The 26,551-nt window shown below is 42.1% G+C and overlaps 1 protein-coding gene across 2 annotated transcripts; it reads left to right on the forward strand.

Annotated features, from left to right (window-relative positions):
- Nucleotides 1–3,564: 3,564 nt before the first annotated feature.
- Nucleotides 3,565–24,380, forward strand: ASNS (asparagine synthetase (glutamine-hydrolyzing)). Of its 2 annotated transcripts, none has more exons than XM_074943362.1 (12): nt 3,565–3,693; nt 5,947–6,242; nt 8,970–9,207; nt 11,591–11,776; nt 12,105–12,206; nt 13,896–14,023; nt 15,108–15,234; nt 16,699–16,805; nt 18,240–18,340; nt 20,640–20,721; nt 20,972–21,127; nt 22,588–24,380. In XM_074943362.1, the coding sequence occupies exons 2-12, from the start codon at nt 5,994–5,996 to the stop codon at nt 22,795–22,797; spliced, it is 1,686 nt and encodes a 561-aa protein (XP_074799463.1). In that variant the 5' UTR covers nt 3,565–3,693; nt 5,947–5,993; the 3' UTR covers nt 22,798–24,380. The 2 variants fall into 2 exon arrangements, with proteins under 2 accessions (XP_074799463.1, XP_074799464.1); XM_074943363.1 differs by having other exon boundaries at nt 3,692–3,829.
- Nucleotides 24,381–26,551: the final 2,171 nt, after the last annotated feature.

The raw sequence follows: 26,551 nt of genomic DNA on the forward strand, positions 1-26,551 counted from the left end.
CAATTGTATCTCCAGCTGTGTGAGTTTGTTTTTAACAGTATATCCATACAAATTAGTGGAACATCAAAGAGATTGGTGCATCCAGCTGCAATGGAAGAGTGAACTGGAGATTTTATTTTGAAGTTAATCCTCCCATATTAAGTGAAATAATTATTCTAAATGCTAGTCTGGATGGGCTGCAAATCTTTTCTACCATTTTGAAAGAGTACTATGGAATTAACTAGGCATGAAACCAATATTTTTCTACAGAAGTTACTCTAAAGATATGTAGAATATATGAGAATTCTTCAGGTTTTTTAAATTATCTAATAGAAAAATAGACTTCTGATATGGACTGGAAAATAGACTACTACATTCTATACAGTGGTTAAAAGAAAAAAAGTCATACAGAAGAATCTTTTTTTATTAACTTCTGTAGGACTTTTCCATAAAGACAAACTCTTTATTTAGAGGCCACCATTATTCTATTAGAGTTTACAATCTCTCATTCCTCTTTACTCTAGGCCCTTGTCTACACTAGAGCCATTTGGTGTGCTTCTACCAGGCGTTTAACACACACTGTATCACCTACGCAGATGAGCTCTGAGATAGCCCTTATTTACACTATGGAAATTTGGGGAATAAACAAAACGGGGGGAGAGAGTTGCAAGAAGGGTAGTCTTATCATGTATCTGTTAACTAGTGACACATCTGTTTCTCTTTGACACACTTTATTCTAGGCAAGTTTTGTCCTATTAGTGGCTTCAGTTCAGCTCTACCAATGTTCACATCTGCAGCCAATGTTTTAAGTACCATGACCTCTGTCACAGAACTTAAAATTGAACATTGAATGCTACCACCAGGTTCCACCGAAGGGAAATGATAAAATAAGTAAAGACTGTAGCAGTTCTATATGGCAGACATTGGCCACCATTTACACCAGGGATCGGCAACCTTTGGCACGTGGCGGGCCGGGCCGGTTTGTTTACCTGCCGTGTCCACAGTTTTGGCCGATTGTGGCTCCCACTGGCCATGGTTCGCCGCTCCAGGCCAATGGGGGCTGCAGGAAGCGGCACGGGCCGAGGGATTGCTGGCCGCCACTTCCCGCAGCCCGCATTGGCCTGGAGCGATGAACCGTGGCCAGTGGGAGCCGCTATCAGCCGAACCTGTAGACGCGGCAGGTAAACAAACTGGCCCGACCCGCCAGGGGGCTTACCTTGGAGGGCTGTGTGCCAAAGGCTGTCTATCCCTGATTTACACCAAAGGCAGAGGTCTGTCCTTGTGACTATAACATTTTATTTTTCTGGGTATCAACTATTTCCCCCAGTTGAAGAGAAGAGCCTGTGCACGTGTTAGATTTCTTTTAAGCAAAGGAAAAACTTCAAAGAAAACTTATCAGATCTTCATGAAATATATTTATATATATATTCCCATTGTAACCGTAGTTGCAAGGAAGAAGAGGACTCCAGCCTACCCTGCTGGCTGAAGTCTCAGTGTAAAACCTTAAAGTTCAGATAGTTATCCAGGTTCCTTTCTTCAAATGTTTTTCTCTTTAAAACCAAAATACAGAACAGTAGCCTTCCTACAGGCATAAACTTTGGAAGCTCTCCCTTTCCCCAGACAAAATAAAGCAAGGCTAATGGCAAGCAAATACAGCTTTTTCCCCCTCAGAACAGTATAAAGTACAACCTAAGCACCCACACTAAAACAAATAGTCTCAATCCAGAGTAGGCTTGCTTGCAGGCAGGTCAGCAGTGTTACTTTGGTCAGACACAAACCTCTTGGGAATGAGGGTTTGAGGTGCAGGAGGGGGCTCTGGGCTGAGGCCGAGGGGTTCGGAGTGTGGAAGGGGGTTCTGGGCTGAGGCAGAGGGTTGGGGTGTGGGAGGGGCTCTGGGCTGGGGGTGAGGGCTCTAGCCTGGGGCCAGAAATGAGGGATTCAGGGTGCTGGAGGGGGCTCCAAGCTGGGGCAGAAGGCTGGGGTGTGAGAGAGAGTAAGGACTTCAGCTGGGGGCGTGGGCTCTGGTGTGGGGCCGGGGATGAGGTGTTTGGGATGCGGGAGGGCGCTCCGGACTGGGGCTGAGGGGTTCGGAGTGCAGGCTGGGGCTCCAGGCTGGGGCAGAGGGTTGGGGTGTGCAGAGGGGGTTCTGAGCTGGGGCAGGGGGTTGGGGTGTGGAGGGCTTTCAGGGTGTGGGTTCTGGGTGGCGTTGACCTCAGGCAGCTCCCGGGAAGCGGCCGGCATGTTCCTCTGGCTCCTAGGCAGAGGAGCGGCCAGGAGGCTCCATGCATTGCCTCTGCCCACAGGTGCCACCCCCACAGCTCCCATTGGCCATGGTTCCCAGCCAATGAGAGCTGCGGAGCTGGCGCTTGGGGCAGGGGCAGCATGAGGAGCCCCTGTGGCCGCCTCTCCACCTAGGAGCCGGAGTGACATGTCGCCGCTTCCGAGGAGCCATGCAGAACCAGGCAGGGAGTTGGCCAACTCTGCTGCGCCATCAACCGGACTTTTAACAGAGCCACCAGGGTCCCTTTTCGATCAGATGTTCTGGTTGAAAACCGGACACATGGCAACCCTACCGCCTTTCTCTTTAGACATCATCTAGTCCTAGTGCATCATGGCTGCTATCAGAAATAAACAATAATAATGTGGCAGGGAGTCAGTCATTAGATGGTGCTATTACATATTCTTTCAAGTTCCTTTTCCTAGCTTGCGAGTAAATATTTAGTCTTGGCAGAAATGCTGTTTTGGGAGGAGCTGTGGCAAACCCCAAGGGAGTGTGGTCTCTGCTTTAGGCCTCTCTAAGTGGAATTAATGCTTGAGGTAGTGTTGCTGGGAATTAGACACTGATATTTGGGCTGAGATCCTTGAAAATGGAGATTGCATGCATGCTGTTTTTGACTAACTCTCTGTTCAAAGACTGGTGTTTATAGTGCAAAATAAACAAGTTGCACAAAGAATATACCCAGACTCTGTGTCAGTAATTTTCCTCTAATTGGCAGCTGCCTTGGGTCTACTACCACTTTGCACCGGGGTGCCAGTAATAATAACAGGAGATGAAGAATTGGACCTTTGGAAGTAGTTTTTGTGAGATAATGGTATGGCTGTGCTTTCTGATCATCTTTAATTGTACCTACTCATGTGTATACTGGGAAAGGGCTTTGATAGTTATATAATACCATAGGTCTCTGGCTGGAACATTTACATCCTGAGTCCCTGCTTTCCTCACAACCGGAGACACCATTAGCGGACTATGCTCAGTGTATCTTAACCTAGCAAGGACATTTTTTGACACTACTGTTTTAATATTTGCATTATAGTCTGCAGCAGGGCTCTCCAATCCCAACCTCCCTCCCTCCCTGCTCCTATTTTAACACAGAACATGAGTGTGAGTGTGTGCGGGGGGGGGGTGTCTCTCTTCTTTCTGGAGAACGTTCTTTGTGAACAGATGTACAGGCTCCCCTGCCCGCCTTACGGGGAGGCAAAGGAAATGGCTGGCGGCAGGTTGCTGAGTTAAATATAAATCTAGGGTCGACGATGACCCACCAGGTGTACAAGGGAGCGGAGCAGAGCGCTGCGCCCCTCTCCGCTTGGTGGTGAGAGTAGGGCAGAGCAGCGAAGGGCGGCGGCAGGGGGAGCCCTATGATGAAACCTCGCTCCGTGTTTCAGCAGCAGGAAGACGGGGAGGAGGAGCCAGGTTTCACGGGCGCCGCTCGGCAGGTGAGGAGGGGTGGGGGAGACGATTGCCTCTACCTGTCTGGTTCGCAGCAGTCTGGCTCTCTGGAGCGCGGGCCTCCCTCAGCATCTCTGGCCGGCTGCTGAGGAAGCCTGGCCCGGCGCTGGAGGCGGAGCAGAGGTAACGGGGCAGGGAGGGCGGCAGCGGCAGTTTGCTGTGCCCGGCAGCCGCTGGCTCTCCCCGGGCGGGGCCCGCACCGCGCGGCTGGCTGGCAGGCAGGGCGCGGCGGGAGCGCTATCGCCGCGCCGCTGCTCTGGGTGGCGAGCTGCTGCTGCCCGCCGCCGTGCTGCTTCCGCCGGACCGAGCTCCTTCCTGGCTTGTGCCTGGCCGGGGTGTGCTCCGCTCCCCCGCTCCCGGCTGGGGCCCTCCAGCTGGGGGGAATGGCGCGCACGCCCAGGGGCAGCTGGTCACTCGCGGGAAGCATGTTGATGTTTTTTCTTTTGCCAGCTTCTCCTGTAGGCCCCGATCCTCCAAACTCTTACCCGCCTGCTTAGGGACTGCTCGTGGCACGGGGCTGGAGGAACGGGGCCTTACTATGTGTGTTGCATTAGTGCCTAGAAGACCCAAAGATTGAGGGCCCCATTCTGTACGGTGGTGACTACACAGAGGCAGACGCTGGCCCTACTAAAGTTTGCGGACTAAAGCCCCGAGCCTGTAAACGGATTCGTGCGAGTAGATGCCTCTGCCCACATGGAGCCACAGCCGCTGGGCTTCATGTGGGCTATGCAGTCCTTAAGAGGAGAGGCTTACTGACTCATTGCTGTGCAAAGCTGTACGCCTAAGAATTGCATCAGACAGAGGATGTGAAGAAAGCAATACGTGTTACTTGGGCTATCAGCGTTGAGACTACTGGGGAAAGGAGGGTTTTTAGACGAAATTTTGCTGAATGAAATGGGCTTACCTCCCGTCCCCCCTAGAAATTCACTCCATGGTCAAACCATTTGAAAAAGGTTGTCTTGCGGTGTTAAAGAGACACTGCCAATTTGAAATCTAGTCAATTACAAATACATTGAAAGTCGTTTTGAAGTACCTACAGCTACCTCTGAGTCTGTCTGCCAATTTTTGTAGCTTGGCAACTCCATTTCCCTGTTTTTTGTTTAAAATTTTTCCCCCTACCCTGTTGCTGTGTGGAAGACCCATGCAAACAATAGAGGAAATACAAAATAGTGAAACAGCTACATTGACGATGCAGAAAGTACCGTCAAGTACACAAAGTGAATAAGAGGAAAAACACGTTCCTCTGTTTTTCAGTTTCACCCTATTTTAAAAGGGAGAATGTCTTCACTAGCAACCTTAAAGCGCTGCTGCAGCTCTCTCCTAGCGCTGTAAAAAAAAAAAAAAAAAAAAAAACAAACAAAAAAAACCACTTCCACCAGGGGAGCACGGCTACCAGCGCTGGGAGCACTGTCTACACTGCCACTTTACAGCGCTGAAACTTGCAGCGCTTGGGGTGTTTTTTCACACCCCTGAGCGAGAAAGTTGCAACACTGTAAAGTGGCAGTGTAGACGAGGCCTATAGTCTTGGTAATTCTTTAAAAAACAAAGAAACCCCAAACACTCCCCCACCCTACTCAATGGACGGAAGAATGGTTTTTAAGTTAACAGGGTTGCTTGAACTGTTAGCACATTATGTACATGTGATTTAATAATTACCATTAACAAGGAAAACAGGAATAAAAATATTGCATATGTGGAAAATGTCTGTTTGCCAGATACAACTTGACATTTGGAATGTTTTGACTTGAGTGGTTCATTTCATAAGTTAGATTCACTAGATATTTGCATTTGTCAGCAAGATCTTTCAAGAGCCTTTGGTCAAATTGTCTAAACTTAGGGTAACTAAAGCTCTTGCTTATCAGACTCAGAAAGTCAGGTCTGTCTGCCAAGTTAGGACCAAAACTAATTTTTACCCACTTCCTGACCACATCTGATCAACCTATGATTCTGTACTTGGAATATGAGTTTGCATTCTGTAAGCAAGAAACAACTAAAATAACCCACAAACATATTTACTGTATCTAAAACTGAACTTAAACCTAGTTTATTGGTCTGTGCAAGGTATGCTGAAGTTCTGAAGTTGTTTGTTTTAAATCAACCTTCTGTCAACAGGGCCTAAACAAGTTACTTTCTTCATAAGACAGTGTTTAATTATTCATATTCAAGAAATTAAAATATGCTTCATAGGTATCTGTTATAGCTAAAACACATTGTATGATGACATAGCTTTCTGTTAACAGGTTCTTCATTTTAAGTAGCTGTGACACAGCCTGCAAGAGATTTCAAAATGTGTGGTATCTGGGCCCTTTTTGGAAGCGATGAATGCCTTTCTGTCCAGTGTCTAAGTGCCATGAAAATAGCTCACCGAGGTCCTGATGCATTTCGTTTTGAAAACGTCAATGGCTTCACCAACTGTTGTTTTGGTTTCCATCGTCTTGCGATTGTTGATCAATTATATGGCATGCAGCCTATTCGGGTGAAGAAATTTCCATATTTATGGCTATGTTACAATGGAGAAATCTACAACTTCAGACAGGTAAACAAACAAACAAAAAAATAAAAAAAAGACTGATCTGTAGTACCTCAGTGCTGGTGAAGATTTGGAACGTCTCTAAAACACTGTGGACTAAAATGTCAGAGCAAATGATGCAACTTCAAAAACAAACTGGGTCAAAATCTGGAGCCAATTCATAAGTATATGAGAGATACTCAGAATACAGTAGTCCTTCAAATAGTTACAGTAAATAGTGACTATGTATAAACAGAAAGAGGAAAAATAACTTAGTAAAGAAGTCTACCCCAATTTTAAGCTTCCAAGGGGTAAGTGCATAGTCAGTGCTTACTAATAAAGAATTTGGGAGTTAGGGGGGAAAATGTAAAATTACCCCCTTCACCCCCCAAAAAAAGTCCTCTTAAATTTGGTATTCTTCAGATTATTTTGGGGGAGCTCTTCTTCTGTCCTCCTTGTATATTATTTATGTTTCCGCTTAATCTCATCATATCAGATGAGATAGGACATGTCTTAAATATCCTCAATATAGATCCATACAGTGTTCACAGTGGGCCAGATTTTCAAAAGTATTTAGGCACCTAAAGATACAGATGGGGTCTAGTGGAATTTTCAAAACCACCTAAGCAGTTTAGGTGTCTAAGGGTATATCTACACTTAAAGTGCTACAGTGACACAGCTGTACTGCTTCAGTGTAGACATGCACTGCTGCGATGGGAGGGGTTCTCCTATCGCTGTAGTTAATCCATCTCCCTTAGAAGTGGTAACTAGGTTGATGGAAAAAGAAAAGGAGTGCTTGTGGCACCTTAGAAGAATTCTTCCTTTGACATAACCCAGGCTGATCGCCATATTTGGGGTCGGGAAGGAATTTTCTTCCAGGGCAGATTGGAAGAGGCCCTGGAGGTTTTTTGCCGTCCTCTGTAGCATGGGGCACGGGTCACTTGCTGGAGGATTCTCTGCTCCTTGAAGTCTTTAAACTACGATTTGAGGACTTCAATAGCACAGATATAGGTGTGAGGTTTTTTTGCAGGAGTGGTGGGTGAAATTCTGTGGCCTGCATTGTGCAGGAGGTCAGACTAGATGATCATAATGGTCCCTTCTGACCTAAATATCTATGAATCTATGGTTAGGTCTGCAAAGCCACGTCTCTCAGCGGTGAGGATGTAGCTATGCTGAGGGTAAGTTCCCAGGGTAGACGAGTCCTGAATCTCATTGAAATGATTGGGAGTTAGGTACTCAAGTTGGGCACCCTTGAGAATCCCATTAGATGCCTATTTGCATCTTTAGGTGCCTAAATACCTTTTGAAAACCTGGCACTGTAGTCCTAATTTATTGTCTGGTTCTACCCATATCCTTAAAGTTATGCACGTTCATAAGTACCTTCCTGAATCCAGGCCTATATATAGTCAGTCACACCAGCATGTTAAATATGGAATGTATGGGTAAGTAGCAGCTGTGATTGATAGCAAAGGCCTGACTCCGTAATGCTTACTCAGTCACGCTCCCACTGATGTCACTGGCAGTTTGACAAACTACGTGCTGAAGAGTGTGGCTCTTTCAGTGTCTGATTGTTGCGGTAAGCTACTGAGAATCATCCTAACATACTGCAGAGCAAAGCAAATGCTGAGTCCCTTGTATCAGCAGTCTGCAATACTTGCTGTGTTCTGCAGGATGTTATGGTCATTTTCAGTAGCACTTACTGCTTTCTAAAAGCAGACTCTGAACATGAGTCCAACCCTGCAGTTCTTAATCCGGCAAAACTTGCATTGCCATCAGTGGGAGTTATAAAATCATGTGTGCACTGATGTAGTTAAAAACAATTTGAGTAAAGAGAGTGATTTCCAGTTGGCAAGTATGTTTTTGGAGCTTATTTGTTAAAGAACCATAGGTGAGCTCCATGGTGGCCAATGACAAAACTCCCTTTGACTTCAGTGAGGCCACGATTTCACCCCATGATTTAAAACATATCAAAAATATAGTGATAATATCCTTTTTACAGTTGCTGTCTTACAAATTATTTTTAGATGATTTTCTACCATCCGTCAGTAAGTACCATCAGTAGATGGTTGTAATAATTTTAAAAAGTAGCACAACAAGAGCATGAAGCACACTCATGGCTGCCAAAACTTCTGGCATCTGAAACTGCTTATTTTTGCTTATGGAAGAATCTTAAATTTCACTGAACAAACTTTTGTTTGTTTTGTTTTTTAATTCCTCCAGTTAAACTGGCAAAATGAAATTCTCAGGTCAAAGTATTATTACTGTATTATGCTGGTATTGTATAATTGAAGCAAATACAGTTCATTTCCAAAGTGCTTTAGAAATATTAATGAACTAAGCAACGCCACACCCCTGTAAGGTAGATAAGTAGTATTGTCCCCATTAAGAGATTTAATTTTAGATTAAGTGAGCTCAGTGTCTCTAACAATCTGACACAGGGTGTCTCAAATTTTACACCCAGCAACTGAAGCCCACACCTTTGAAAATTTGTCCCTGAAGTGAGTTGCAGAGGAAGTCAGTGGCAGAGCTGCAAATAGAACCTAAATCAGATCTGAAACACAGTGTATCCTTTCCTTTGCTTGTATGAAAACATCTATAAAGTTTTCAGACTCTTATCCACCAAGTAATCGATATTCTTTTTTTTTAATTACAAGCAAGTAAATGTCCCCCTCCCCCCCTTTTTTAAAGTAAAAATGAATGCAGTCAGTGTCTGTGAATGCTAATCTTTTTTTTCTTTCTAATAATTTTCCTTAGCTGCAAAAGCAGTTTGGATTTGAATATCAGACTTTAGTAGATGGCGAGGTAATCCTTCATCTTTACAACAGAGGAGGAATAGAGCAAACAGCCTCCATGCTAGATGGTGTGTTTGCATTCATCCTGCTGGACACGGCAAACAGGAAAGTGTTTCTGGGAAGAGATACGTATGGAGTCAGACCATTGTTTAAGGTGCTGACTGAAGATGGATTCTTGGGTGTCTGCTCTGAGGCAAAAGGTAAAATCAATAAAGTTAATAAATTTATTAATCAACTTCATTGTCACCGCTGTTGAGTCAAAATATAAAAAGTCTTGAAGGAACACAAATTTTATTCTCTTGGTGATCGTTAAGGAGATACAACAAAATTATTGGTAATTTTATAATTACCATAAAATCATGTGTGTTCCCATTTGTTTTAAAAAAATATGTAAATAGAACTTGATAGACATTTTATAAAATAGGAAGACATTAGACTTGAATAAATGGCCTTTTAACATAGCTAAAAATCAGTTATCTACTTTTATATAGTTATGGCTGCCAAGTATCTTTATTGTCTGATTTCAGATAATATTTGAAGTCTTGATTCTGATTAGTTATACACTGGCATAAATCCATTGACTTCACCTGACTTCTGTAAGTGAGACCAGAGTTTGATCCTCGGAATTCTGACGAGAACCTGTCGAATCAGATCAAGAAGTTTACAGTCCTGCTAAAATTTTGTAGAGGAAGAGAAAATACAAATGCTTTTAGAATAATTGCTGTCTCTTATTTGAAAGTTCAGTATCCTTTTTTTTCCTCAGTTAGACCTCATACTTCCACCTAAGGTAACCAGATAGCAAGTGTGAAAAATTGGGAACTCTTTCTCTCCCCTCCCCCTCCCCCCACTGGGCTAAAACCCATAGACACTCCCGCACCCCTTGCAGGGCAGAAGCCCCTAGTTCCACCACTCTGCCACAGGACAAAAGTGCCAAGCTCCCCCATGCCCAATCTTATAGGTGGAGAATGAGAGAGGGGTACGTGGGGTGCCCTGTGAGCCACACTTTAACTGTAAAGACCCGCATGTGGCTCACGAGCTACAGTTTGGCCACACCTTCTATTTAAGACACCAGTCCTAATATCAGGACGGTCCTGATAACATTGGGATGTCTGGTCACCCTACTTCCACCGGTTCTTTATTTTTAGGAAAAACAATGAAATACTGGAACCATAGACATTAAGGTGTATAAACACTACCAAACTGGGATAGGAAGGGAGTTTATTTGAATAAGATCTAAACAAATCTCTTGTTTCCTCACATTTACCCTTGAACTGCTGTATATGTGTTTCGTTATTGGCATCCAGATTAGCTCGACCATTGTAATGATGCAATCTCAGAGACTCAATTCTACAGTCTTTTTTTTTTTTTATTTGTGCTTAACTCCCTATGGTGGGGTTTTTTTTTGTTTCGTTTTGTTTTTTCCCCTTTTCCCCAATAAGGACTGCTCACAGTTCCCTTCTGTATCACTGCTAAAATAACTTAACTTTTTTTGAAATCCATCTGACTGCATCCAAATAACCATGTGGGGACATTCCCCTTTCAGTTTTTGCAAAATACTCCCTGTGACTTCACCAGAAGTTTAATGTGTAGAATGAAAGTAAAATATGGCCCTTGACCATTTTATTGCCAGTCTGATCCTGAGGCCTTTATTAGAAACAACACATTCAGGTTCTGAGTCTATAATTTAGTAATTATGGAATTGCTAAATTGATATAAATAATTACTTATTTTAATATCAACTCTGCAGTGACTTTGGCTGCTTAGTGATTTTTGTTAACCTCTTTTTGGTTTTATATGTAAACTTTTTTTTTTTTTTTTTCAAAGTGGGTAATCTAAAGTCCAGAAGAAAGTTCAGTGTCTTAGTTTGACCAGTGCTGCTAATTCCTTTCATTGTTACTTTGTCTTTCAAGCTCGCACAGGCGCTTGACCCTGTCACTGTATTCAATAATGCCATATTTTCCCTAAAACATCTCAGTAGTAAAATACTACTTAGCAGTTAGAAGCTGAGTTATAGTAAAGTTTGCCCTGTGCTGCGCTGAGACCTGACCCTGTGCCATGCAAGTCAATGGGAGTTGTGACACTGACTTCAATAAGCACAGGACCAGACCCTTTGGTGCATTAGGGGACGAAGTGTCAAGAGCCTCTTTCCCCACACAGACAGCAAGATAGGTAGGGTTTCTCCATAGGGTTAAAAGATAATATGGTAGCCTATGAACCATGACCCCAATGAGGTTGTCTGTCTGTTGTTTTGGTGGCTTGATCATAGCTAGATGGGCGTATCATGAGCTGCATGCTGCTGTTAATAGCAAGTGCTAGTTACAGGGAACACCCTGTCTATGTTTGCAGTTTACTTTATTGCTGCTCTAAAACAATCTGTTGTTGGGAGGACTCCTGAATCAGAGGAGGTCTCAAGTAGCATATCGTCTTCCTCCCCCCCCCACCCCCGTCATTGTACTAGCCAGGGCAGAATTAGATTGTAATAGATAATCTGGAGAAAAAATATTTTGTATCTAATTTTTGGCAGCTCAGGGACCATGGTGATAGGCATGGTAAATACTCCTCCACATTTTTTCATGTTTGCAGGTCTTATCAACTTAAAGCACTCCATGTCCTCTTGTCCTAAAGTGGAGCCATTTCTTCCGGGACACTATGAAGTGTTGGATTTAAAACCATCTGGCAAAGTTGCATCAGTGGAACTGGTAAAATTTCATAGTTGTAAAGATGAACCTCTGCATGCTGCTTATGATACAATGGAACATCTGCCTGCAGGTAACACAGCAAAGAAATAGATTTTTATAGCCTTGTTTTAAATTAATCAGAATAATTCATTACTTTAATTTTTCATGAACATGTAACCTGTATTGTGTGGTATAAGTGGTAGAATCATTTGGCAAAGAGCTGAAAAGAAACCTTAGGCTGTAGGGGCGTGATATTTGGGGCTCTCTTTGTATGTGCTTGCGAATATATTGGAGCTCCTACATCCTTTTCTGAAATTCATTTGATAGCAAACAATGTTGTATCCTTATTTAGTTTAGTCCAGCAAAGCCTTAATGAAACCCCCGAAACAAGGATATTTGCTTGTTTCCTTTCGTGGCAGGTTTGGATCTTGAAACGGTGAAAAGCAACATTCGGCTTCTGTTTGAAAATGCTGTTAGAAAACGTTTAATGAGTCACAGAAGAATTGGCTGTCTTTTGTCAGGTAAATATCGAAACCTAGAATGATTATTCTTTCCCTCCCTGCTCTCTTCTTCTTCCCCCCACCCCCCGTGCCAATAAATAAAGTGCTTACTTACTCTGGTATGTCTGTGATGCATCTAAAATAACACAACTTTTAATACACTTTTTCTACCTACCAAAAATTTTAACAGAAACTTGAAGGAATTTTTGAAGATTGTTATGGTCTTTATTGAGCCTCTTACTATATTATATCTAATGGAACCTGAGCTGGGATGTTGGATTGCAGAGTGCCTGGCCATCTTTCACTAAGAAGATACAAAAACAACTCTTTAATCAGTGCTAATCCAATGTACTAATAACATTATAGGGCTTTTTAGTGAGGGTAAATATCTTATAAAAATGAGACATCACCTCACTATTGCAAGGTAAATCTATAGAGAGGCCTCTGCATATTCCAGAAAAGAGGGGGAGTTGGCTTCTTTTCTGCCTTTCACCTCCCCTTGTGTGTGTTTGTGGGGGCAGGGAGAAGGCATATCCTGTGTGTACTGACTTAGGGGCATCTGGGCCAAAACTAATCACTAACTTTTTTTTCAAAGGGGGTAATCTAAAGTCCACAAGAAAGTTCAGTGTCTCGGCTGGGAGGCAGTGTGCTCTAGTGTTAAGGCATTTACTGTAGAATCCAGATATCTGCTGTCTAGTATTGGGTCTGACATTTGTTTCACTACAATTTTTTTTTAGGAGCTCTTATTGACAGAGTTAAGGTAGGTTGTGCATGTGTGTATGCATGGCATAATGACATATGTTCACTATGCATCTTATCAGGTATGTATTGGAATGAGGCAGGACTCAACAAAAGATTTTTAGTTTGACCAGTGCTGCTAACTCCTTTCATTTACCTACATAAAAGCTGGGATGGGTAGTGTGGTACTTGGGATGGGACAGTCTCTCTCTCTCTCTCTCTCTCCCCCCCCCCCCCCCAAAAAAAAAAACAAAACCCCAAGCCAAAACAGTTTCAAAATTTAAAGTTCTCAAGTTACAGCGGCGTAGTCAAATCTCCATAAATACAATCCAGGTACACACTAATTGTGTACTATTTATACAACTATTGCCCTGTGCATGCAGTTTCAACAGTGTGTTTTAGCAAGGGATGTGGCAGTAAATGAGAGAGGCAAGAAGAATTGTACATTTTGCTTTTAAAATGGCAAGAATGATAGTGAAGCTGAGGGAGGGTATGCCAGACGGCTGGAATGGTAGCTGCAAGCAGAAAAGAGAGTTGGGGACTGTGAGCAGGCCAGAATGGGCAAAGCTGATGGAGCAAGTGGAGTCTTAAGGAGAATGTTTGTTAGCGGTAGGTGGAGCATAGTCATGAAGGAGACAAGTACAGTTTTGTATTGGAAGGAGGGTGGGGCGGGGAAAATCAGTCTAATCTTGGCAGGATGGGCAGAGAGAAGGTATGTTTATTTAGAATCATTATACCACCATGGAAGATCTATTTGTGTATTTAAAAAAAGATTTCTGTTGTGGTTCTTGGACAGCACATACACTAGTAATTGCTACTACAGCTGTTCCACTGAAATATGGCTCTGTTCCACCCTCATTTGTACATCATGTGTCTTGGATTCACACATAATTTAACAAGGAAGACCTATGTAAATCATGTTTCCATTGTACAGCCTTAAAAGCATAACGAAATAAATTGTTTTGCTGATAGGGGGTTTGGATTCCAGTTTGGTTGCTGCGATGCTTGTGAAACTGATGAAAGAATCAAGCGTCAGTTACCCTTTACAAACCTTTGCCATTGGAATGGAAGACAGTCCTGATTTATTGGCTGCCAGAAAGGTATGGTAATATTTTTGTCTTCAGTTACAGTTAGTGTGCTCAAGCTGAATAGAGAATACTGCTTTTACATTACCTGTATAAGGTCACAATGCGTCCTGGATGTAGTCTTAATCCTCTTTTGGGTGGAATCAGAATTTGTGGTAAAACCAAGTTTGCACAGCATTGGGTTTGCGTCTTAATTAAATTACAGAAATAGATTGGTTTCATTTGTTTGTTCTTATGTATTTGAAAAATCTTTTTGTGACCAAAACTGTCACTGCGTTATTACTACAAGGCAGAGCCCTGCAGACGGACTGGGATCCAGGGAGTCCTGCAGGACCCGCTGCCATAATACCAGGAGCGGGTAAAATGTACTTTGTTGCAGGCATGATTGGGGGGGCAAAAAAAAAACCAGACTGCAGAAATTTGTGGGACATCACTAAATGGTTTAAGCATGATTTGTTCTATTTTTTTAATGGTAAAAATTGTTTTTATAATATATAAAAACATTAACCTTTTTTTGGTAGCATGGGGGGATCTAAGGTTTTTGCGGGTGGGAGCAGGGAAAAAATATGTGAGCAGGTGGGAGTGGGTATTGCGGGGAGGTATGGGAGCAGGATTTAAAAAAGTCTCACTCATGGCTCTGCCGCAAGGGCCATGCTTTCAGAGGTGCCTCAATTCTGCCTCCATTTGTGGCTGAGTCCAAGGATAAACCACTAAACTTTTAGATCTTGGAAGAACCACTGGAACTGTCTCGTCTAGCATCTGTCTATGTGAATGAACTTGTAGTTTAGACAAATCTTTTGGGGGGCACTGTGCTGTCTTTTAGGCTGTGTGGTACTTAAAAAAAAAAATGTCACAACTATTTACAGCCATTACAGATTCCACTGTGCTTTGTGTAAACACTGGGGTTAGAATAAACTGTAATTTGGGAAATATTTTCCACCGCAGTTTATAGTGGATATCCGTTTTATTTTCTTCCTGTCTTAATCAGTTATGTAATTTTTGTTGCAAAATTTTTGTCTGGCATTTTAGTGATGTTGTGGATGTTTGCAAAGCACTTTGAGTTAAAAGGAAGATTACTAATGTAACCTGTTATAAACAGGTAGCTGCTTATATTGGCAGCGAACATCATGAAGTAATATTTAATTCTGAAGAAGGAATTCAGGCATTAGAAGAAGTTATTTTTAGCTTGGAAACATATGATATTACAACAGTAAGAGCTTCAGTTGGTAAGCTATTTATTTTAAATATACTCTTTACTAAGTACTAATGTATTGTTTTACACGAAAGGATTATCCTCGTATACTGTCTAATGATCAGAGAGGACCTGGGAGCCAGGAACCCTGATTTCTATTTCCAACTTTGTCATTGTCTCAGGACTTTTCTGCACAAACACTTATTTCATGGAAGCTGGGGTGTATATCTACTCAAACCTAGCCTGCCATGAACTAATTGTGTGGATCCTGCTGCCATGCACTAACCGTTCTAGTGCTCTTTGATCTACTCTGCTTTTGAAACAGGAGTAAATCAGAGGTCACTAGGGAACTGTTAATGCATGGCAGCAGGGTCTGCGCAGACACTTATTTTGTGGTAGGCTAGCGCGGGCTAGAATTGGACTACAGTTTGTGATGAACTAAATGTTTTTGTAGACAAGCCCTCCGTGTGGGACCATGACAAGTTATTGGTAAGACAGGTATAACAGCATTTACATTCCTTTGAGGTTTATTGAGGCTTTGAGATCCTTAAATGAAAGACGGAGATTCAGATTTTAGGGCCAGAAGGAAATATTAGTTCATCAAGTCTGATCTCCCACAAGCCATAGAATCTCAACCATTTACTCCTGTTCTGAACCAAAAATTTCATGTTTGGCTAAAGCGTATCTTTCAGAAAGGCAGGCAAAGTTTTGTGAATTCAAAATATATGTACTATTTTGCCATAACAAATATGGAAGCATAAATAATTTTTCTTCACATTTTTGTTTGCATTCAAATGTGATTTTAGTATGACAGTGTAGTAGAACTCCTTGAAATAAACACCGGTTAATGAACTGAGTCTTTTTTAAAAAAACAAACAAACAGCTGCAACAAAACCAAAACGATTTTATTACTAAACTAAATCATGTGGAAAGGCTCAATGAGGAGAAGGCTGAATTCATTGTATGTATATGAAGAGAATAGAGAGAATTTCTTAATACAGTGCTTTGGAAACGAAATGGACTATACAGTATAACTGTTAAGGTAAATTTACAGCAGTAATAAATATTTGACTGTTTTCATTCTTACAAATATAAGCCTTAATTCAGGAAAACATCCCTATTCATGATAGCCCTCAAGCATGTACTTAAGTCCAACTGACTTCACTGGGACTTAGCTTATATGTATCAAGGCCACTTATACGTATATTTTTCTCTTCAGTTGTTTGAGTTTTAAGGACTAGTTCTAGGAAAGCATGCACCATGGGAACAGTTAGACACAGAAAATATACCTAAAATGATATGGGTTAGTGATATTTTAATGGGATTGAAAAGCAGAAAGAGTTGCTACTGTTGTGGCTTTCAGCTGTTTCCCCCTCATTTCTAATATGTAAGAGAAGCACTGAAACACTAAATCCAAATAATTACTGTGCTTCTGAAGTCAGAATTTTGTTCAGTTATAACTGAATTTACTTTTGTAAATCTGATTTTATTGTTTTAGGTATGTATCTGGTTTCCAAACACATAAGCAAGAAAACAGACAGTGTGGTCATTTTCTCAGGGGAAGGCTCAGATGAGCTTACACAAGGCTATATCTATTTCCATAAGGTAAGAACAACATTTTCCTCTCAAAGGAAAAAGGATTCTTGTTTGTGCATGGCCATATTGGGCCACAATAATCAGGAAAGAGTCCTTGGAATACATTAATTCTTTCTGATCCTGGTACTTTATATCCACTTACAAGTAAATAATGTATTAAAGTGGACGAATAAGTAAGTATTCAAAACCCCAATCTCGCAAACACTTTTGCATGCAAGCTGTTGTGCATGTGAGTAGTCCCACTGAAGTCGAATAGTAGAGTTTTTTAAGAGAACGTCACCAGCTGTGTCCAGGGTCCAGACATTTCCTTTTTTCTCCTGTTATAGGCTCTTCCTTTTAGAGATCATTATGCATTTTTGTAATAATTTTTAATTCAAACATTTTTTTTTCTCTTCTACATTTTTAAAAGCAAATTTAGAGTTGGTTAAGGTGCCAGCTAGAGATAGAAGGGCAGATCTTCAGCGGTGTAAATTGTCATAGCTAACTGAGTTCAGTGAAGCTCTGACACTTTCTACCATCTGAGGATTTTCTCATTAATTCCTCTGTTCATTTATGGAATAAGGACCGTCCTGTCATAATGCAGGTTTTCCCATACTGTCCTGCTAATGTGTGTCAACAGTGACTTGCGGAGACCACTTCTAAGGGTGAATAGACAGTTCATTTGTCTTTCCCTGCAGTTTTTGGCCTCTGTACTGAGGCTGCCAAGTGTGAAGTCAAAGGAGCTATGCTGATTTACATTATTAGATGAGAATCTGGCCTAAACATCATCTTATACTTTTTGTGTAATAAATATCACTTACATCCTCTTGGCTTGCGGTGAGAACTGTCATAGTAACAGATGTACAATCTTAAACAATCATTATTATTATTTAATTCAGCATTTCCATGTAACTGCTTCCAAACAAATTTAATTGAGGAGGTTGATTATTTGAGTCCTTAGGGCCCTGTTCTGAGATCGCTTATGTCCTACTTGGATTCCTGAGAAATTTTTAATAGAAAGAAGACACTGGGGCGGTTTTGTCCAAATCACGTGAATTTGGCATTCTCCCCATAGAATGTGTTGTAGCTTTGGGGAAATACCCAGGGCACATGCTATTTGTACAGTATTGGAATAAGCCCATGAGCATGCATGTTGCGTGTTTCTATAAAAGTGAGGAAGGTTAGGGAAAGGAGTCCTAATCATCCAAATGTATGTAGTCTCCTCAAATGCTTAGAAATTGTGAAATAAGTTGGCATGCGGTGTAAATTTGTGTACAGATGCTTTAATGTTCATGCCCTAAACGTGTGTAGCGTATCACTGTACTATGGAATACGCTGCAGAGTACAACTTCTCCTTCTGTGCAAAGAAATCACTGGAAATCCCATATATGCTACAGAAAATTCCCAAAGTAGCAATACACCCATGCATTATGTGTGTGTGCTACGTTTGCATGTATGTTACAGGCCCCATCTCCTGAAGAAGCTATGGAAGACAGTGAGAGGCTTCTGAGAGAACTCTACATGTTTGATGTACTTCGTGCAGACAGAACTACTGCGGCTCACGGGTAAGGCCTGTTTTAGGCTCCAACAGACCACAGTTATAGGTGTAGTTTAAGAACCTAAGTAGACTAGAATCTTAAAGATCTTGCTGTCTTCTGTGAAATTACTAACATCTGAACATTGGCGCATTTGGTAACATGTAGAGGGAACTATTACCCTCAATTGTCTTCATCTATAATTCAGTATATTTTAAGGGACAAATTTTGTTATCTGTTTATTGGTGGGACCAGGATCTGGCCCTAAAAGCTTGTGGGAGCAGGAAAGCAATATCCTTTTTTGTGGCTTCATGGTTTTAAAAAAAAACAAAACAGAAAAAGATACCTGTTAAAAGTATCAGCTAGAAGGCTGGAGAACAGTATAAAGTTACATACCAAGATGAAATTGGATTTGTACCTGAAGGAATCCAGGTGGAGAATTCACAGGATTGTGCAGAGTTGATCATATCAAATGCACTAGGTTGCTATTCTGCTAATTGATGCAGGAAAGGCCTTTGTCTAGGAGGAATGATCTTTGTTATGAGCAGTACACAATATTTACTGTATTTAGAAATGTTAGTATTTGGGGGGGGGGGGGCGGGAAATGGCCCTTCCTGACCAAGATAAAATCAGAAAGTTTTAAAAATAACTAAAGAGTTTAGGCAATATGTTTATAGGACCTCTGGCATAAACAACAGGGATGCGTCTGAACATTAAGGAATGGAAACTGGAAGGATGAAAAAAGGAAATTTGACAAGACAAAGTTACAGAATATTAATAAAGAAGCTGGATAGATATGAAGGGAAGGAGGGTCTTGTGACTAAAATACAAGACTTGGGCAGTCAGGAGATCCAGGTTCTGTTCTTGGCTCTGCCACAGATTTGTGTGACTATGAGAAAGTAAACCTTCTTGTGCCTCAGTTTCTCCATGTTAATAATGGGGAGAATGCATGTTGCGCAGATGAGACTGGCTGCTTATTCAGATTTGTTTACTTTCACACTTTGAATTGCCTTGTGCTTGAAGAGCTGCAATTGCCTTTTCCTGTTAGTTATACAAAAGTTCGTGAAATGCTTTATAGAACAATTGGAAAGACAAGGTGCCTGCTCTGATAACTTATCATTAAATGTAGATGTGATGCGAGAAATAGGGTAACAATCAGTATGAGGGGTTGGGGGCAAAGAAGGACAAAGTCAAAGATGCCAATCACCTGCGGAAAATATATAGCAACAGATTCTCATTTATGCACATTGAACAATCTTTGGCTGAAACTAAAAAGCCCTAACCTCTTACTCGGTATACAAGGGTAGGAAGTTCAAGCCTCTTCACTGAAATATTACTGAACCATAGTCGTTCTTCAAGGGCAGTGTGTACTGCACATTACCTGCAGTAGGTGTTCATTTTTTTGTGAGGAGGAAAACTAAGAATAATAAACTCAGTTTTGGAATGCACTAAGATACACTGGACCACTTCCACAGCTGACTTTAAGTGGAGCTACGCTAACTTGCACCGGCTGAGGTCCTGGCCCATTTCATTACATGCTTTAAACTAAAGTGCCCTGCTGCAAGTACAGGAGTGCTTGATGCAGCTCCTCGCTACCAAAGGTAAAGTTCTTATCAACTCATTTGTCACCTCAAATATGAAGTCTTAGAAATGATACTAATTATCTGGCTCCACAACATATTGGGCCCAAACATAAGCAGTAAGGGCTCAGTGCTTCTGCACATGGAACTCTTGTTGAAGTTAATGGAAATTCTGCATGAGAGCATTGCAGAATCACTATGAAATGTCTTTATGGTTCCCGCAGGTGCATCTTTATTGCTATCGTGTTTGAAAGCCAAACTCTGGTATGCTTTTGTGTGAAACTTACCAGATTCTGCAACAGCTTAAAACATGCTGATGCATCTCCTCACAGGCAGCTTGCTGGTTCTTGACAGATCTTTTAGGATTACAGGATTTTTTTCAGTGTTTATATGCAAAGTGCATTGTTTTATCGAGGTCTTTGTGGAACCTACCGGAGGAATTCCTATGTTTTTACATGATATCATAAACTTTCCAATAGATGGCAGCATAGACTGTGACGAAATTCTTGGACTTTTTTGGTTGATAAATACTGTACAGATAGTTTACTGGATTGTCCTAACTGATTGATTGGAAATTACATTTTGAGCATAAGTGAAATATTCCTATATTAAAGTACTAAACCTTGTATTCCTTCTGCTGTTCAAAATAAATGGATGTTAACAGTTATGGAATTCTAAACTAATGTGTCATGGGGTTGATGTAGTATGTTTTCTATTTTAATTTTTTGTTTTTTGTTGTTGTTTTTTAGTCTTGAACTGAGAGTCCCATTTTTGGATCACCGATTTACTTATTATTACCTGTCCCTGCCAGCGAAACTCAGAATTCCAAAGGTATACAAACCTACACAGCACCCAAAAGACATGTTGGAGATTAAGGTTGTGATCCGGCAGAGCATTAAGCAGGAGTAATCCTATAGAATTTAATGGTACTGTTCACATGCTTGATTGCTTTGCTGGATTGGCCTGATCTTTTTATTGAATGGACTTCCAAAGGGGAAGATATGTTTTAAAAATTGTCTTGTAAAATTTGTTACACTTAGGTTCCTAACATTCACGGCATTGTTATGCTTCTTGTCAATAGAATGGAATTGAAAAGCATCTCTTGAGAGAATCGTTTCAGGATTCCAACTTGCTTCCTAAAGAAATACTCTGGAGACCCAAAGAAGCCTTCAGTGATGGTATAACATCTCTCAAGAAGTCTTGGTTTTCAATTCTCCAAGAGTATGTTGATCTCCAGGTACACCTATTTATGTTAAAATTTCTGCTTGTTATCTTTGCTTTCATTCTAAGTTTTAAAGCCATTGCAGATATATTAGAAATTGCATCAGCCAATGAAAGGTGGAATTTGCACATAGTCCAGAAAATAAATACTTGAGTTTTGAAGTTCTCATTGTCATTTGTTCAAGAATATTACAGAAGCAAGATTGCTTTTAAGAAATGAAAGTACTTCAGGGTATGAAAACTGTTGTAGTGTGAGGTGAAATTTTAGATGGAAAGAAACGATAAAATCTCATGAAAAGGACTATGAAAGGCAGTTGATATGCTTAAGTGAAGGAAATAGCTGGATTACAAATATATGTGTGTGTTTAGTTTATGGATAAACCTGTTTTGATTCTGGGTTTCATGTGAGAAATGAATGCTGGAGCTGCGGTACCGTGGGAAATCCTTCATCTTAGGGCAGCTGCTGTAGTTTATATGAGCCATTTATATCACTGCTGCCCGCTATTACGCAGCTGCAGAGTTAGTGCAGTGTCAGTTATTGGTAGCCACACTTGTTTGTAGCATAGTAGGCCCTTTTTGGAGCTGAAATCTCTCCTTACCGAGCCAGGCAGTGTAACTGCAGCTACACTTGCTTTGCGCAGGGGATTGTGTGTAAATGATCACTAGTGGTAGGACATAATGCCCACCTTACCCCAGCCTGTGGGTGAAATTCACCTCTGTTGGTGCCAGTGCAGTTTATGCCCTTGTACAACAGGGAAAGATATGCCAGCAGAGGCATCTACCTCCAAAGGAGTGGCTGATAGGATCCCTGCTCTGTACCCGCGCTGGGGGTTGGAAGGAGATTAACTTTATGGTTGTGCTCTGTTGGAGCCCTGCTGGTGGAAGCTGATCACCTGAATCAACCTTCTTCATCCCTACCCTTAGTGGAATGGAGACTGCAGGAGACTTCACCTCTGCACTCCCACTCCTGAGGTACTTTCTGCCACTGGAAGCCTGCAGACTGGGTTGTGCTGATTGGAGTGAATTAGGATCCATTGTACGCAGGCAGAAGAGAACCTATCAAGAAGCAGATAACTGCATAGCCTGAGCTTGCTCAGAATCATTCAATAAAGAGAGAAAGGCAGGAAGGAAATGGGGAGATACTTTTGTAAGTTTACTGGAAAAGAGAATTTTAGATTTAAAAAAGTTGATACGTTCTGTGGAGCTGGAAACAATATTGCACTAATAGGGCCATTTATGAGACTAATTCTCAATAAAGTTGGGCAGATTGAACTCAGTGGGAGCCATGCACACATCCTAGGGCAGAATTTCACCTTTTAGAAAGCTTTTAGTCTCTTCCTGGAATTTAAGAAACGGTGGAGTTAATGGTAAATCCTTCTACCCTGAGATGATGGTATTTTGACTGCAGCTCATGGTCTGGTGAATAATTTATAAAGCAACTTCACAGCTTAATTTTTATTTCACTCTTGTCCATAGGTTGATGACCTTCTGCTGGAAAAGGCAGCAGAGAAATTTCCTTTTAATCCTCCTAAGACTAAAGAAGGTTACTACTACCGCCAGATCTTTGAGAAGCACTACCCTGGGCGAGCTGATTGGCTCTCCCATTACTGGATGCCAAGATGGATTGAAGCTACTGATCCTTCTGCTCGCACATTGAAACATTACAAGTCAGCTACCAAAGAATAAGTATTCCAGTAATTTTGAAACACAAATTACTTGTCGCCAAATGGCTCTACCTGAGCTAAAGCTTATGCAACCCAGTAGTCTAAAAGAATATTCAGAATGGATTTGGACAATGGTATTTAAGATGAAAGAGCCCTTTATAGCTAGTATAATAGTGTGAAATTCACCCCACTGCAGAGGGCTTGCACAAGGACCTCTGCCTCACTTAAACTACAGTTCTGGTCTGAAAAACTACTCTGTGAAAAGGGTACCATCTTGCTTAGCAGCTCTGCCCTTGTTAATACTCAGTCAGATTGGCTGACTTCAGTTACAAACATACATGTATTTTTTAATATAAAACCTCCTTGGAAGACTTGAATGGCTCATACGATGTGTGTTCGCCCGAATTTCATCGGGGGGGTAGTGTATAAAATGAGCATTTATGGTCTGGACATTCTGTCTAGGCTCCTGTGTTTAAAAACTGTAGCATTCATACGGTTACTATAGACATTGGGCAAGATCTACAGAGATTTGCAAATTCCTACAGGTACAGAGAGGCACCTAGTAGAATTTACAGAAGTGCCTAAGCAAGTTAGGTGCCTAACTAAAGTCAATTGGAGGTAGGTATTTAACCTGCTTAGGCACTTCTGAAAATCCCACTACATTCTCATTAGGCACTGGTGGGTATGTCTACATAGGGATAAACCTGCAGCTGGCCTGCGTCCACTGACTCAGGCTCCAGGACTGAAAAATAGCTGTGTAGACGTTCAGGCTGGAGCTCGAGCTCCTGGACCCTGCAAGGGTGGAAGATCCCAGAGCTCAGGCTGGAGCCTGAGCCAGAATGTCCACACACCAATTTTTAGTCCTGTGAGCCTGAGTCAGCGAACCGTGGCAGCCATGGCCATGCTGTGGGACTTTTATCTTTTGAAATATCTTTGTAGATCTGGCCTGTCTATACATATAGTGGTAACGGTTTTGTTGTAAGAATTTGAATAGCATGGAATAAAATTGGCCAGTTATATCCTTTGTTTCTACCTCAAGGGCTTGATTTTGAAAGCTGTATGGGGTTTTAACTTCATGATTCCTATTGATTCTAATGTGAGTCAAGTGGCTACACACCTGCACAACATTTGGGGAAATTTAGGAGTGAGAATAAAAAGTGTCACAAGGGAACAATACCATCTTCCAAGTGCTCTTCAAGATTCAGCTGAAGCCAGAGGAGGGGGCAATGTCATGTGGAACTTTCTCTGGCACAATCTGGTCAGGAGGCCTTGCAGGATCAGGATGATGAAGACCCAATGGTACCATGGATTCCAAGGTCCCAGGAGAAGGTGTGGGTCGCAGTCACAACGATGGCTAAGGTCACTCCTTCCAGTCCACACATTCCACTGCTCCCATTTAAATGTACAAAAAGGGGCTGAAAACCTCATCTCATGATTAATCAATGAGAGCACATTTTGGTGACTTCAACTTACAAACGTTTTCTCTCAGTTCTAGGTTCATTCAGATAATTGTTTTGCCAACTTGTGATTTTTTTTTTTACCAGGAGCCTTGAAGACCTCTCAGCTCTGCCTTAATTTTTTTTTTTTTTTTTTTTTTTTTTTTAAGGAATTCAGTTTGTACCAGTCTGTTTTTAACCTTTGGTAATTTCCTAAGTTTATGTATCGGGCTTTACCTTTATGTGGACTTTTGTTACCTTGAACCACTTGAGTATAGGCCTCTGCACAACAAGGGTCTTGAAACTGTTTTGTGTTGTAACAGATTCATAGTATGGTTTAGCATCGCTTCGCTTTTTAATAAAGGTTTTTAACTGAAATTGACAGTTTGAGCCTCCTGGTGCCTACCATTTTCCTTAAGCCTAGAAGTGAAGTTTCTGTAGGACCCACCCACAACGGCTTTTGAAACAGTTTTACACCATGTTAAACAGGCGTGCCAAACTATAGTGATGCTAAGCATCTTGACTGTACTGGGATGCAAAGGAAAGATGCTCTGCTCACTGAATTTTCTGATACTCCTAAGTTTTCCCTGTTACTATTGACCCTGAGGGGGCAGCATTTGTTTTAGAAGAAGCTCTAGAGTAGAGAAGTTGTTTGTCTATCATCACTCTAATGTGTTTGTCACTGTAATATCAAGTTGCTGATTTGCTGCTCTGGGGCTTTCTGTCAGAGGTGAGTGCTATATTCTGGGGAAAAAGTAACATAGTGGCAGAGCCAGTTTTAGAGGGAATGTAAGAGTAACTTAGGGGTGCCAGTCTTCCATTCTCCCTCCTACCTTTAATGAGGGTCCCACCACTTCATCAGTTGTTTTTATTCTCATAGCCCCAGGAGCCAAGTCCTTCGGGACAAAGGGCACCATCTCTGTCTGCACAGTTCAAGCATCCCTAGGAATGGCTCTCTAGGGATGCTGCAGGATGCCAACAAACAAGCCGTGAGTATGGGGAACCCAACAGAGAGGCTGACAGACCTTCTGGCCCCCATGTGTCGAGAATGAATGTGATATAAATTTAAAATTCTATGAAAATATAAATTATTTGAAGTAGGGTCTTTTTAAAATTCACAGCAAAGGGAGAAACTGGCTTGTCTTCCTTAAGCAAGGGCACACACACAGACCACCTTCTGGGAGAGAGGACCATTTCTATGGAAAAGAACCTTACCCTGACTGGGCTATGTAAGGATATGTATGCTTAACTGACACTTCCAAATTAAAAAACAAAAACAAAAACCACCTCCTCTGAAAAACCAGGTTACAGGAATCAAAATTGGATGCAGTATTGTAGCAGTGTCAGTCCCAAGATATAGTGACAAAGTGGATGAGGGGCTCTCTCTCTATTTTTATTGGACCAACTTCTGTCGGTGAGAGGCGAAGCTTACACAGAGTTCTTCAGAATGTGCTGAATGGGAAATGTGCTCAGAGTGTCACAGTTCTGGACAGATGAGTTAAACTCCCCCACAAATTTCAACCACAACTTCCACAACCATTGCCTGCCCATTAAACTCTCTCTGGAACACATCCACACTAGCATCAACTTCCTGGACACCATGAGCAGCTTCAAGAATGGAACTCAACACACAAGAAACCCACGGATCAGCACCCCTACCTTCATAGCTGAGCTGTAACTAAGCATTTTAGTACCCTGGGGCAGGCAAGCACATTTGTGCCATCTAGAGGTGAGGTGTGTGTGGGGGGTCATATCCTCCAGCATTCTGCCTTCCATTTAGCAAGGGGGGGGTGTGCTTCCATTGGGGGATGTGCCCCACAGTTTGAAAACAGTCATCACCTGCCAGGACGCAGTAGCTTGGAAGCTGGTGGGAGCTGCTTGACCCATTTGGACTTTTGACTCTCTGTTCTGTGGAAGCCAGGGCATTGGCTGGCTGCCCGGCAGCCCTCCCTCTCTTGCTCCCTGAGCCAGGCCATCTCTGTGTGGCCAGTCATTCTCCAGGCAGGGTGAGCAACACAGCCCCAAGCTGCCCCCTGACATGCTCTTGCCTCTGCTGTGAAGGAGCCCAGCACCGGAGACAGAGATGCTCCCTGCAGTATTCATTGCCTGGGGCACCTGCCTCTCAGCAGCCTGCTCACACCCCCCTCGCCGCCTGGGGACCTGCCATTGCAGCGGGGGTCACTCTCCCCACACTCCTTGTGCGCAGGGTGGAACTGCCCTGCCCCAGCTCTGTGGCTGCCAGGCTTGCAGTTGCACAGCCTGAGCCTGGTATGCAGCCCAGGTGCTGGGGGCAGGCGGCTGCTGCTGGCAGGGCAGACTCGCTCACATCAGCTCTGGAAA

The sequence above is a fragment of the Natator depressus genome, chromosome 2, assembly GCF_965152275.1.
Source record: "Natator depressus isolate rNatDep1 chromosome 2, rNatDep2.hap1, whole genome shotgun sequence".
In the NCBI taxonomy this organism is placed as follows: domain Eukaryota; kingdom Metazoa; phylum Chordata; order Testudines; family Cheloniidae; genus Natator; species Natator depressus.